This window comes from Coloeus monedula, assembly GCF_965178545.1.
Source record: "Coloeus monedula genome assembly, chromosome: 4".
NCBI classification, from domain to species: domain Eukaryota; kingdom Metazoa; phylum Chordata; class Aves; order Passeriformes; family Corvidae; genus Coloeus; species Coloeus monedula.
This window is the reverse complement of record NC_138784.1, coordinates 27,365,979-27,381,037: the sequence shown is the minus strand read 5'-3', so window position 1 is coordinate 27,381,037 and position 15,059 is coordinate 27,365,979. Positions and strand designations below refer to the sequence as shown.

The window sequence follows — 15,059 nt, the reverse complement described above, 5'->3', positions numbered from 1 at the left end:
GATGCTGCATGGCTTGTTATTTTCTTTTCCCTTGCTATGTTTTTTCCTCCTCCTGCTTCTTTTTTTCATCTTTGTTTCTGCTCTTAGTTATACCTTGTGTCCTCACCCCCCACTTAGCCTTGTGTTTTGCCTTTTTACTGCAAGTTGTGCGCCTTGTGTTGGGCTGGTCTGTGTTAGACTTCAGTATGAAGTATTCAGTTACAGGACATACTGCTTTTATGCAAAACATCTTAATTGCAAATTGAAGTTCACCTACCAGCTGAAGACTAAAGATGTGGTTATATTAAAAACTGGGAAGTCAAGAAAAGATGAAGTCTTGTATTTTTCTCACTTTTTTGGTAAAGATTTTTTCACATATATATTTAAAACTGGCATTTTAAAGTGGGATCTGTTAGGCTGAATTTTTAATTCAATTTTTAATTCACTTTTCTCATTCCATTGTTTTATGTTAAGATTTTTACACTGCCATGTAAAAAGAGAGAGATATTTAAACTAAGGCAACTCAGACACAATTGTGGTTAACTGGATGGTTCAGCCCATGATGTTGCTACTTCCAGGCTATACAAACTTTACTCACCTGCTATGGATAAAACAGATCCAAAATGGCAATATGAATGACAGTATTTTGGAGGATTTCTACTTACTTGGAATTTAAAGGCACATACATTAAGATACATGAGCTGTAAAGGGATGGAAAAGGGGGTTTGGTAGCTTACATTTCTTTTAAATCTCAATGTAAACCTTTTTCTGCTAGATTACTTGAAATTGCCCAGATGCTGTTGTAAACAATCAGTTTTAAGTGCAGCTTCTGTTTGGTATGGAGACAGGTGCTCTGGGTTATGACAAATGATGACAGGTTGGCTTAGGGGGTTGTGATTTTGTGTGCTTTTGTTGGGTTTGGTTTTGTGTTTGTTATTTGTAAGTGTGACATTTTAAGTATATACAGATCACTTTATATTGCTGTGATTGTTTTGTTTCTGTTTCAGCTTATTTGTATTCTAAGGTGTGTGAATCCTTTGTTACTAAGACTTGCTAGGCAATATGTGAACTAAAACATCAGGCATATGTTTAGGGGTCTTGTTAATGGTTTTAAATATTTTACTAATGTGGCTGCACTGATAGAAAGGTGTTAAGATGGCATCATCTTGTTCTTCTGCAGAGATCAGCTGAAGCAGTTTCATGTTGTTGGCTTCCTGTGTTTGGAGATAGCGAAAAAGTGATAGCAGACCAGAATGCTTTGACTACACTTTTCTGCTTCACCAGTGCCTACCCAAATGCTTGCTGAAATCTAATACTAGGAGCTGAAAGACCTTGTTCTCTTGTTTCTGTTTTTGACACAAATGGAAGTGTTGTTCGTACATGACTGAAAGTCCAATGCCAGGCTCCCCTTTTACTTCATCAGGGCTGCAAGTGTTCTGAAGTTGGGTTCTAATTTTGCTCAGAGCAGCACATCTGAATCTCCATTTCTAATGTGTAACATGGCAGTCTTCTCCAAAGAATCCGATTCCCTCCTTTTTAAGGAAGAAAAGAGCAGTTGTTTCTCTGTAGTCTTTCCTCAAACGTAGTGCTGTTGTAAACTAGAGTTTTCACAAGTCCTTGTACTACAAAAATTTCCCTGAGAGAATTTCTGGGTAAAATAGTCACGATACTAAAAAGGGGTGGTTTTGTTTTCTTGTTTGGTTCAGCACAGGGTTTTCTGAAAACTCTTTATTACTTGCATTTCAGAGAGATGATGCCGTGTGGTTAAATCTGTAGGTCTTAACCATTCTTATGGTATCAGTACTGCAAAAACATCTGGGATAAGGTGATAAAGTTGCTCTCTTAGATCATGGAGATGCTTAATTTTACCATGGGAAAGTAGTGTGGACCAATCTTCTAACGCCTGATTGCCAGTTCTTTCTGAATTTCCTTTTCATTCCTCAATTTGAGATATCTACAAGTATCTGAAAACTGTGTGTGCCAACACTACAAAATTCAGAAATGGATACTTCTCCTCCTTTTGAGTGTAGGTGGATGCTGCAAATAGTCAAAATCCTGACTGTTATGACAGGCATAATGAGCAGTCTGTTTTGTGTGGGGATACCCTGCCTATACCATGCTCCCCTAGGTAGGAAACACAATGTTCAGCTTTTTTGTTTTTTCAAATTTCCTTAAGATTTTCCTGTACCCCTGAATTTCATTTGAGGGAAATGCACAGTTGGTGAAGTAGGGGAATCTATCTAGTTGGGGAGGCTAGGGATACAGGACTTCATGGTGTGCTGCGTATTGAGTACAGCATCTGCTTGGAGTAGCTGGAATGTGTGTCCCAGAACCAGGACTGGGGGTGTACCACAGAGCTCTGCTTAAAGGCTTCCCTGCAGATCTGTAGCTCCTAGGATGGGCTGCAGGAAGAGCCTAACTACTTCTGGATAGCTCCTGTTGAGGAGGTTGCTATCCAGGCTAATTTAGTAAAAAGCCTTGAATAGTGTGGTCAGCTAAGAGGTCCTTCTTCCTGAGAATTGCATGTATGAGACCTTGTTGGCTGAGCTGATTTAATAGTTGCCTGGTTAACTAAAGATTTGGCCTTCCAGACACACCAAAATAAAGAAATGTGTGCTATGACACTTGCTGACATGGAAATTCAGAGAACTTTCTCAAGTGGCACAGTCAAGTAGGGCTTCAAAACAGTTAGCTGTCATACAGAGTATTTTTCTAAGGATTTTGATTCCCTTGCAGAGGAAGAATTGAAAGGAAATTACTTCTGACTAACCTCTTTTTTAGTGATAAGGAATTAATAGCTTGGTGTTCGTTTTTTTTTTCTTTCTCCAGTTCCTTATAGATCTTCCTCTCCATTTTTCAATCTGCTTTCTCCTGGCAGAGAGAGCCATGGTTCAAAGTACACATTGTTGGCTGGGAAGATCATCAAGTTGGAATGAAATGCCTCTTGACTTTATGCTAATCAATTTATCATTGATTATTTTAATGTGCCTTTTTCTTAAGCTTCAAGTGGTTAAATCAGCTCATCATACTAAGAAACCTGTAGCTAGAAAGTATTTTAAATAGCAATCACTCAACAGAAGAATTCCATGGTTAGTAATTCTGAAATATATTTCTCTGTGTATAGGAAAGATGAGTCCCTGTAGAGATCTGTTCTATCACCTGTGAACATAAGTAGTTAGATATTTCTTACTCAAATCTTGTATTGTATTTTATTAGCAGCATTTCATCAGTGGCAGCATCAGAACTTAAGGCAAAAAGAAGCCAGGTTGTAATAATGCATAGTAAAGAGAACTGTCATGCCAGGCACTCCAGATTCAGTGAATGATAATTCAGGCAGCTTCTGCTTGCATTTACTAATCGTACAATACCTCTTTTTGCTTCTCCTCAGAGCCTTGCCTGTGTAAGAATTGCCTTTCAGACTTCCTTAAAGGCTTCGTTTTGCCCAAATGAAAGGTCACAGAGCAGATAATCTTAGTGCTTAGGCTTTGTGCATCTGTCACCATCTGACTGCACAGAAAAATCTCTAATATTCTTAGGGACCATGTCAGCATTAGTACAGACTATGTGGGTCTGATAACTTACGCTTTTTTCCATGTTAATTGCTCAGAGATTTTTGATAATTACGGTGGTTTTGTAACTCTTTGTGTTAAGGAAACTTGTTGACTCTAATTCATAAATCAGTAGCAGTTCAGTCCAACAATAAGTGATAATCTCTTCCACAAAACAACAAGAAGAAGATACCACAACTAATTTTTGTAGCAAGTTTAAGGAAGTAGAAACTGATATAATCACGATTTTTTTCTAGAAAGTATATTTAAAACCACAGAAATATGTAAGACCTCCCCCATATTATTTTCATCACCTAAGGGAAAATGTTGATAATCCCCACAGTCTGACCAGCCAAGGGACAGCAGTTGATCTAGAAGATAAATGTTGTTTGGTGGTCTCCTAGGGCTTTTTGTTAAAACATTTAACCTCTGCAATAGCTTAGAAGATCCCTTTATGCTCTCTAAAGGGATGGTTAAAAATAGATTTGTATGTAGAATAATAGAATGCTAAAATTTGTCATAATGGGTGAGAATACAGTAATGAAATTACTGGATACAATTGGAGTTTTCTGATGGCTTTTGATATGTTTTGTAAGCATAGAAGTTCCAGCTTGTATGCTTACAAAAGCTTTCCCTTTTTCTTAATGTGAAGTCAGTGTCTTTTTAAGTACACAGCCCAAGCTGTCTCAAAATAAGTAAATATATTGTCCTCATGACTGCTCTGTCAGAAAGTTACACCACTACAGAGGAGAGCGCAGATTACAACTGGATTAAAATGTTAGGAGTCATAGTTGAAATATACTTTATAACAGCAAATGGTTATTCATTGAGCTGTAAAACAGCAATATGCTACTATTCATCAGGGTTTTTACTCCTTCCAAAGCTGAAAATAGTTTAATACTTGTTACTGCAATACAGTCGTTTGGTTATCGCCCATTTTTCAAGTCCTGGGATATTCGTCTGAAATTACCTTCTCTTGCTCTCATTTCATCAGTTCCTTTCTAATAAGTATCTGAGACCTCTCCTGAATGTTTAATATGTGTCCCTTTTCCACCTGTGCTCCCTGGATTTGCTTTTGCAAAACGAAGGAGTTTTGTCTTTCAGAGCGGGAAGTTCACAGGAAGTGAATCAGGAGGTGTCATTGACCTTACACTGGATGAAGAGGATGACAGCGCTTCTCAAGGTACGTGAAAAATACTTTGCTAACTGCAGGGATAACTGAGCTGCAAGTGTTATTTCATCCTGTGAATGACAGAAAGGAATAAACTTCTCTTTCTGCTTAGTGTATTTTTTTCCTTGGTGTTTCAGTTAAATAGGACTCTTGTTTAAAAATTCTCTTAGATGTTAAATAAAAGGACTTTTGCTTACAGTCTTTTAAGATTTTTACTGTTCCTTTAATTTAAGTATTATCGGTATCTATGTTAAAATACCTCAGACTTGGGGAGTAGTTTGAGATGTTTGAGTTCTTGATATTCTAGAAAACTCTTCTAGATGTATTTATTTTTTCTGTTTACTGATTATAATTAAAGCCCTTTTAATTCTACAGCTGATACTTAGGCATTAGAGTATTACAGCGTCTAATCTTTTGTTTAACTAACACTTTGTGTGCAAGAGTTTAAAGACCAAATGCAAACTGTTGTTTGCTTTAGGACTGTATGCCAAGAGCAGAGTAAATATAGTCGTGCTCTTATATACTTTGGCAGTTTGGATGCACTTCATCTTGTAAAAAACCACATTTCTTTTTATATAAGTCTTGTGTAAATGTAGGCCAATCTAATTATAGTTAGCATTGGATTAATGAAGAATGAAGTACTTCAGAGAAGTAATGAGTCTCTACTTAAGACCATGTATTGTGCTGCCATTTTTGTTGGAAAGAAACATATTTCTACTACTGGAGATGAAATTTTCTCTCTGTCTGGTCTCTAAATGCATGTCCCTGTGCTGCATTCTAAAATCCACGCACCAAGAAGTTTGATTCCTCTGGACAACCGTGATAGTTATTTCTCTAGCTAGTGCATTCAAGTTCTACACAAACATTCTTAATAGCTTGACTTGCTTTGTATTTGTATTACACAAATGTAGAAAATCATATTGGCATGTGGTAGCATTTCTTCCAGTGAGGAAGAAATTGTAGAGTTATAGAATGGTTTGGGTTGGAAAGGATCTTTAAGATGATCTCCTTCCAACCCCCCCTGCCGTGGGCAGGGACACCTCCCACTAGACCATGTTGCTCAAAGCCCCATCCAGCCTGGCCTTGAATAGTTCCATGTGATGTTATCCCCAAAAGGGGAGTGTGAGGTATACAAGTATTAGGAAAGCATGATGCAATTCAGATAGCTGTCTGGTTCTCTTATCAGTAGAGGATACGCGGTGCACAGTGAATTGAGTATGAACCAACAGTGTGTTCTCATTTCAATTTAAGTATTCCCCCGGGCTGGCACTGGTGGAACCGCAGCTGAAATACGGTGTCTAGTTTTGGCTCCATCTTCTTCAAACTCAGAAGAATTGTGGTAGCACTGGAGAGGGCCTCACTCATGGTGTCAGGATGGTGAGGGCCTGGAGTGCACAACCTATGAGAAGAGATAACAGACCAGGGCATGTTTGGCTAAGAGCAAAGCAAGAGATGAGGTACTAAGCAGCCTTACAGCTACTTGGAGGGTACTTACAAAAATGACAGAGCACAACTCTTCTCTGCAGTGCCAGGTGATACATTAAGGGCCAGTCGCCATGAACTACAAGTTCAGGAAGTTCAAGTTCAGCTTCAGGAGGAAAGAAGTCACCATAGTGCTGCACAGAGGGATGGTAGAAACTCCCCTCTTGAATGTTTCTGAGATTCAGCAGGGCAAAACCACAAATCATTTGAGTAAGTTGTTATTGACAGTCCAACTTCAACAAGAAATCGGACTACACAGCCAGTAGAGGTCCTTTTCAGCCAGGATTTTGAATTGATGAGCTGAGTGGCAGAATAGCTGACACAATCAAGTCTTTATCACTGTCATCTCTTCTGAGGGTTAGTTCTCAAAAAGATAAAAGAGGTGGTTGCTTTGGGACTGTGTAAGGCTGTCAGGTAAGGTTAAGCTCCCCAGTCCTGTTTAATACTCTGTAAAAGACACCCAGCAGATAGATCAAAATGGATTTGTGGTATGTTTTAAAGTAGCATGTCACAGTATTGTGATGTACTTCAGCTAATCATTTTCTATTTAAAAGTTTCTCAAAGTAACATTTTCCACAGTTTTTTTCCTTCCTAATTGTATTAAGTAGATGTTCACCTCACAATTGCCATAGAAAATAAACACCACAGTTGCACATACAACTGTAAGAGTGCTTCTCTAGGTAGAAGTGCTACAGAGTTGTAGCCTCATTATAGCTTAATTCTTCCCCAATTTCTTTGTTGGGGCTTGAGCCAGTATCTTAAACATTTCTCTAGTGGGATATTGTGAGATTCTTTCCCCTTAGTTGTCAGGTGTTAGAAAATTGTCTTTCCATTAGGAGGAAGGTTAGTGGGGTACTTTCATACTAGGTTAGCTCCTGTGTGTCTCTTCACTGCAAAGCAGAAGCTGATAGCCTGAAGCCGATGCAGATGAGTTCATCTTTAGAATTTGTGTGAGAAGTCAGTGGTTTTTTTACATAAGCTGTAGAAACACAGGAACCAAAACCCTAATAAAAGCTTGAATTTCACCATGCAGTGAGAACACAGCATTAGGATTTTTGAGCAAGTTTCTCAGGAATACGTTCTGATAACAACTTCAAGGTTAAACAGAGGAAGAGTACACTTGTAACAGCTTTTGCATAATCATAAGCATCTATATACCTGTGGCCAAATATTTTTTCCACTGCACTCTGTTTACAGCAAATGTGGAGCAAGTTTTATTTTATTCTAGATTTACACAACCTCAGGATAGAGAATACCTTCAGCATTACGGTGTTTCCTGCAAGAATATTAGTTCAACACTAATTCAAACAGAAGAGCAACACTTAACATAGAGTTCTTGGGAACACTTAGATCCTGATTATTTTCTTTAAAGCATTGTCACCCACATAAAAAGTAAACCTAATTCTGCTTATTTAAATCCTAATATCTACTAATATATAATAACATCTTCTGATGTGTGCAAGAATTAATGAAAATTGTGTAATTTTCGAGAAACCATGTTAAGAGTAATCTAGATACTTTCTGTCTGCAAATATCTTGCAATACTTGCACTTTGGACCTTGCTGTCCTTTTTATAAAATACTTGTGTCGCACACTGCATTAAGTTATTTTGTATGAATATTAAAACAATTAATAGATTTAGTCTAAAGTGGGTCTGTAGTCTAAGATACATACATAAATGTACTCTTAACAACAGCTGTGTTCTGCTTTTTAATTATTTTGTACGAAAAAATATGAAATACATAATCAGTTTTCTATTTTATAAGGTGTTTTATCTGGTTAACAGATCTGTAGTTCATCGGATAATTTTTTTCTTATTCTTGAACGTGCCTGTGGCATGGTTGCTGTTCTATAATACAGCTATACCAGTTATGAACTAGTACACTGTTCAGAACTCCTTTGTGCTGTAACTGCACTGTTGTAGGCTTTTTCTGGTGTGGAAATTAGCCCCTCTTCTTTTCCATTTTTGTTTTAGATTAGGAGTTCTGCTTACACCTCCAGTAGTAAAAATTTCCATTTTATGCTCATTTCCATAAATCATATTTTTCTGTCTCCTCTAGGTTCACATTTGTTGTGAATATGATGCTGTGTTCATTTAATATTGCAACTGTTGCATGATTACTTCTAACCTTAGCCCTGTGCTTACTATGTACCCAGTCTTCTTGCTGGTTTTTTTACTTAAATAGCCTTTGCCATTTGTGTCCATTTATTTAATGAAGTCTAGTTGGTTATCTGTCATCATTTCCAGTGGCTGGTGCAATGCTGACCTAGTTTCCAGTCACTGGAATGTCAGCAGGGCTCTTCTTGATTTGTCAAGGGTAAATGAAATTGCTCTGTGTGAAATTCAAAACAAAAGCAAAACTGGAAAAGCCCTCACATTTGTCGAGATTGTCCTCTTTCCTTGAAGCACATTTACAGCAGTATTCTTTAAAGGTTTTTGCTTGTTGGATTTTAAGTGCATATTCCAAGTCATGACTAAGAGTGTACTCACATCACTGGAATTATTCAGTGGTAGTTGAGCTGTGCATCAGTGTAAATATTTGAAGTAAACAGGTGTATGCATCTCTGTAGGAATCCCTTTGGAGTCAAGTAGTTTACTGAACAGTGGGAAAGTTCTCATACTTGTGGAAAACAAAAGAAGCTTGAACCAATCACAGGGCCTGTTAGTTGATAGAAGCGCAGGAAGCATCTCACCTTTTGTTTTCAAAATGAGCATCCCTTTACGGCTCCTTTTAGAGACGTCAAATGAAGAAAAGAACATTATATTTTCATCAAATGGCTTCAGTGAAGTAGCTTGGCTATTGAGTCTACAGAAAGACAATATGGGCTGCAATTCATACTGTGTTTTATTTTTGAGGTCTTGAATTTTGGGGATATGGTCTGGACGTGATTAGGCTGGTTGATGGTTGGACTAGATGATCTTGAAGGTCTCTTCCAACCTTGATGATTCTGTGATTCTGTAATTGTGTCTCATAGAATCATGCAGCAGTTTGTGAAGGGTACTGCTACTTCAAGTTGTAGTAGTTAGCGTTAAACACAGCTCAGTGAGACCATCAGAATAATCTCAAACTGCTAATATTTTGAGCTATGGTGGCATTAGCCCTGTTGTTAATGCTTTGAAATCTAGTTGGTATACTTAATTGAACATTTTTTATGTGATCCTCACTATACTGTTATATTTTCTCAAGAGTAAAATGAGTATTTATATCTTTTCTTTATATTCTATGCTCTTTTAATAAATTAGTGGCTGATGCACGTACAGTTTTATTAGGGAAGAATCCTTCTGAGTGACCGCCCTTAAAATCTACTCTTCTATCTTGTGTGTTTTAGCTCTTCAGTGGTGCCTCCTCTGCCCATTACTAATTTAATGTAGCTGAACTATCCAGATGAAAGCTTCTCAATTCTTCTTTATTCAACTTGGGCCAAGTCTTAATTAGATACAGACTTGCACTCTAATGAATATTTTATGTAGTCACAAACAAATTAAAGCAGGAAGAAGTATTGCTGTGGTAAACTACAGACACAGGCAGTATTTGTCAGTATCACAAGTCAGTAAGTCATGACGAGGAGGGTGTCAGTGTGATAAAACAGATTTTCTTTTTAAAGTTTTCTATAAATAATAAAGTGATTTCACCTTTTTTAAGTAAATATCATGAAAATTCAAAATAGCAGCAACAGGACTGACAGATTGAACAAAGGGAAACATCAGAAGTAGGCAAGACTTCTTTAGGGAACTAAATTTAATTGAGTACTGCAGTGTTTAGGCCTTTTAAAGGTTTTAGGATTTTTTTTTTTTTTAATAGAAACTTTAAAGACTTTGGCATAGTGTTCCATTGAATTCAGGTTTCCAAATTGCACTGAAATATGCAGACTTCATGATGATAGAATAAAACATTGTGGAGTGTGTCTGGGCAGGGGAGAGAGTGCGGTGGTGAAGACGAGGAGAATTGAATGAGTTTTCTTCAGATATGTTTGCATAAACAAAAAGGTTAGAGAAATGTCATGCTTTGAATATCCTCACCAGTCTGTAAATGGGAGAGGGACAAAAGGGTTTTAAAACTCTGTGATGTTTCAAACAGTGATTCAGAAATGAAAATTTCTGTTTGCTATTGTCTATAAGTTCCATTTATTTTAAAGCAGATGGCAAGAAGCAGAAGCAGAACCAGAGCCAGGTACCTGTGACAGGACTGAGCATACCCACCCAGCCCTTGACTCGACCCCTGCAGCCATTGCCACCTTTGCAGCCGAGCCCTGTACAGCAGCCAGGTGTGCCAACAAGTGGCCCTTCACAGACCACCATACATGTATTACCCACAGGTAATTTCATTTGACATCACTGTGTGAGTGCAGGGGCTGCTTTTCTTCTTGAATTAGACTGCTGTGTGTTCTACATTGTGCTAATCTTTTTAAGTGAATATTCAGAATGTTGGAGTCACTTCATAATCTTTCATTCTAGTCAGTTTCCCATAACATTTTTTTCTTTTAAACTGATAAAGGGGAAAGATAGTACTATTGATTTGGAAAGAATTCAGGATCAATTTAATTCCATGGAGAGGAAGAAATCATGCTAAGGATGGTCATGGAAATTATTAAATATACTGTTGTTGGTAAAACTGAGGGAGAATAAACCTGTACCTTCTTTAAGTAATGGTGGAAAAAACATTATCAGCATCACTCCTACATCTGTTCCTATGCACTTGGCAGTTAATTCTTCTGGCAGAGGGAATGGCAAGGCTGACATTGAAGTTCTATCCCTACTTAAATATTACTTTGTAGTGTGATTATGTTTTCCCCTTTCTAAAGAAACATAGATCTTTTTTTCTTTCTTTTATTCTTTTTCTGTATATGATTGTTGAAGATTAGTTGGCACTGGAATTATCTTATGACTGCTGTGTTCTGCACTCTTTGGTGGATTTTATATTCTCCCACTGTGCTTATATGCAGGACCTTTGCAGGGAGTGGGGAGATACTATCTTTATCTTTCCAGTTAGGAAGCTGTATATATATAGACTTTATTATTTCAGGTGAAAATACTGTTTAGGCTGTTTTCACTTTTCTTGCATTACCCAAAGCAGACAGAGACAGTTTTTATTTTACATGGCTCAGATGAGTCAGTTTTCCAGAGGAGATGTGTACTCTGGAACAGGCCTATGGCTTCGACATGGAATTCAGGTTTATGGTGTGCCCTGTCTTTTTCAGCTTCGACAACAGTGAATGTAACTCATCAGCCCATGGCTCCAGCTGTTCCCAAGCTTCCTATCCCAAGAACCCCTTCTAAGCATCAGGTGGTCTATACCACTATTCCTGCACCACCAGCTCAGAATCCTGTAAGAGGAGCGGTCATGACCAGCCCAGGCTTAAGGCCAGTCACACCACAGACTGGAGGTAGGGGATGATTCCTTCCATGTGCTTCTTACTGTGACACAGCTGGTATGATCCACCTGATGGATGTGGCATTTAGTTTTTTGATTTGGGTTTGTTGTTTGGTCTTTTTACAATACTGGTCCTAGTTAGAGAGGTTAGGGGCTTTTTTCCCCAGCTTACAGACTTGAGAAAATTCTTAGGCTACTAAGAAATTCTACCTGCAGCTACATGAATGAGGAAAAATTGGATTTAAGTCATCCCAGGCACTAGCTCTGCCAGTTAAGCATCTGTGATTGACATGTCCCATACTTTACAAGGTAGTGGAAGGTAATGAGACATGTGCCACTGTTCTGAGAAAGATAAAGAACATTTTTTTATTATGGTGGAAATTTAAAATACACTTATGTAGAAAATCTTGTTTGATTTCCTGTCTGAAAGTTACATTTCTATCAGGCATCCTAATGTAATTCCTTAACAATCTCTGATGTCCTGTGCTCAGCAAATTTCCTTCCTGTCTCAAGGACTGAAGAGATTAAATTTCTCACTGGATGTATCAGAAATTGATACATGCTTGAGTTTCCTTGAGGAGAGATGTTGGCAAGTTCCCCTTTACTTGCAAATGCATAACTGATACCTTCTTCTAGCAGTAAACTCATTTTCTGAAATGAGTAATAGATGCCAAAAATAAAGAACTTAAATGATATTTTGTTACAAAGTGTTGGATTTTAACTGCCCTACTTTTGCTCCCCACAATTTCTACACTATGGTTATTTTAAGACCTTTGTGTTCAACGTAAATTTCCCTATTTTAGTGCACTGAGTATGAGCCTACTTTTGTGATGTCCTGGTAGCGATGCTGCTACTGATGTGTATTGGTTTATATTATCATTGCAACAGCCTTTAGTGCCAGTAGCAGATACTTCTGGTGTAAGATCGCTGCACTTTGTCTTTGAAAGATTGGCTGTGAGAACCCATCCAAAGTGTTTTGCAAATTGCAGTTTTGTACTTCTGCCTCAAGTGAGTAGTATACCTACCCAGAAATGATGCTATGTTTGTATCTTCTATCTTATTAAGGCATTTCTGACCATGTTCAGATGGTTGTAATTTCCTGAGACAGAACTACAGTCATACTAAACGAGCATATCTTACTGGATTCTCATAGATGAGAAGTAGCCAGCTCAGGTGACTGTTTATCCCACAGGAGTTTGCACAGCTTCATCAGCTTCTTAGATTCCAATAGGAAGAAGATGTAAGGCACCTACCTGGTGTTTAGCACTTTATAATAAAAACATTAAGATTTAGCACTCTGAGCTCCCTGCCTTGGACTTGCAGATCACACAGACTTCTGACACTCATCCCCTATGGACTGTAGCTTGATGAGTGTTTATAGAGAGAAGAAATTGCCATGTGATAGCTGTGGTTTCCCGATAATGCGTTGCTCTGTGAGCTTGTCTTCCGGAGTATTAGAATGCTTCAGTCACACACAAGTGTGGAACTAGGGTGTGGTAGAGATTGCCCCAAATCTTGTATTTCTAGACAGAAATGGAAGGACACCCTGGGCAACCCATAACAATGAGCAAAAGCTTTGAGTTCACAGAACACACATGTTCCAACAGTGAGTAGATAAAATGTTACTTAAGAGAATTAGCTGTGATATAAAATGAAAACCTGATAACTTGCAAGAGTTTTGGATGTTAGTTACAGGGCTATAAAACTGTCTCATTTATTCGTGCCAGGCAGGTCGGTTTGCTGGGAATGACTGAAATGGTGATGCCTGTGAGTAGTGTCCATCATGGAATCTGACAAGAGATGTTCTGTGAGGGAGGACAAGCTTCTTGGACAGTGACTTAGCTTTTTTTGCTTTCAGTGCCATCCACAGCACAGCCTTCTGAGTGGGTAACACTGTGCTGCAGCAGCATTTCTCTTTTCCTTTCTGAATCCCAAAATGATGTAATTTTTCTTTTCATACTTAAGTTCCCTGTATCTCCCACACTTCTCCTCACTATAATATTCTCACAGGTAAATTCTGACTAGTTTCAGATCTGATTCTGAGATTGTCAATCCAGCTGTCAGTCTCCTCAAACATTATGTCCCCTCTGCAAACACAAGCACTCAGTCTCTCTCACTTTTACAGCTTCAGGGGCTGGGAGGTGATTTTGTTGTTATGCAGTGCTTCATCAGTCCGCTGGCAGCCGGAGGAGTCTGTCTGAAATTTGGCTTCATCCAGCTGCTGAACCAAGGAGCTGGTCTTCCAATGTTCTGTTTAGCTGCCTGTAAGTACTGAATACTCACAGTGTTTGTTGTTCTCCTTGCAGGTATGACAGTGCGAATGCCTCAGACAACTTACGTGGTGAACAACGGGCTGGCTCTGGGCTCTGGAGCTCCTCAGCTCACGGTGCACCATCGACCACCGCAAGCGCACACTGTGAGTGGGGTGTTCAAATCACCTGAGGCAATGTACAGCCTTGTCTCTGCGCTGGGACTCTCAGGCTGCTCTTAGTGTGAGCTGCAGAACAGTGAAATGCCTTGCTGACACTTCTCAGCCAGTTCTCATGCAGGGCACCACCTAGCCAGCTACAGCAACTCCTGCCCAGAATAGTACAAGCTGTGCAATCTGTTAGCTCACCCTGGCCTTCTCCAAATTACCAGGAGAACATACTGAGAAACAGTGCTTGAGTTGTCTGCAGGTGACTCATGGAGTCAAGGGTACAGAAGAACTGGCAGTAAAATGTTTAGTCATGCTTTGGCTATGAATTGGATGACCAGTTTTTCAGTACAGCAGTTTGCAAAACTGAGGTTGGAGAACAAGGTACAGACAAAATCCCCAAGGTTGCCAACTCCCAAATTTCAGAGTTTTTAGTCAATGTTGAGGGTGATTACTCCTGCATCACCTAAAACCCCCTTTGATAAGAATTTGAGAATTTTCTCTGACTCATTTAATTTAATTTCAAATACATTGCCTGTACACTCACTGTTGGGCAGTTACATTACTTATGGTATCCTGCAATGGTAAATATATTGCCAAGAAGGTGGCTTACCATCCTTTCAGTCTAGACACCGTCAACTTAATGCACTCCCCAGTGATAAATAATGAGAATAAATGAAGCAAATATTACACAGAACACTTAAGATGCCAAAAACTACCCCAGATTCTAACCTGAAAGACCCCAGGCTTGAAGCATGGTAACGACATTCCTGAATTCATCTTAACTAATATAAATGAGAGACGTAGGACTGTTTTTGCAGTATAAAAAAGAAGTATCACTGAAAAAACACATTTGTGCCCTTATTTCAAAATTTTCTGGAAGGTGAGGCTGAGCTTTTGTGATCAATTTAAGGTGATAGAGTAATGGTGCCACATTCTTTCTTCCTTCTGTGGCTGAATACCTACCTGTGGAAAAGATGATGAGTTGTCAGCTTAATGCCCTGCCTGGGGTGTGTTGGGTAATGTGGGAACAGCAGCTCAAATGTAGATTGGCTCAAAATCATTGTGAACCTGCCTGCTCAGTCCTGGTA

General features: G+C 38.7%; 1 protein-coding gene across 6 annotated transcripts in view; it reads left to right on the top strand.

Annotated features, from left to right (window-relative positions):
- Positions 1-15,059, top strand: part of ATF7IP (activating transcription factor 7 interacting protein) — a 92,130-nt gene that overhangs the window by 67,758 nt on the left and 9,313 nt on the right. For 5 of the 6 annotated variants that reach the window (XM_082280205.1, XM_082280207.1, XM_082280208.1 and 2 more), the window contains 4 exons: positions 4,632-4,710; positions 10,318-10,497; positions 11,380-11,565; positions 13,859-13,968. In XM_082280205.1, coding sequence (XP_082136331.1) covers positions 4,632-4,710; positions 10,318-10,497; positions 11,380-11,565; positions 13,859-13,968 — 555 coding nt within the window. The remainder of the gene's footprint in view (positions 1-4,631; positions 4,711-10,317; positions 10,498-11,379; positions 11,566-13,858; positions 13,969-15,059) is intronic. The other variant, XM_082280206.1, reaches the window with a different exon arrangement.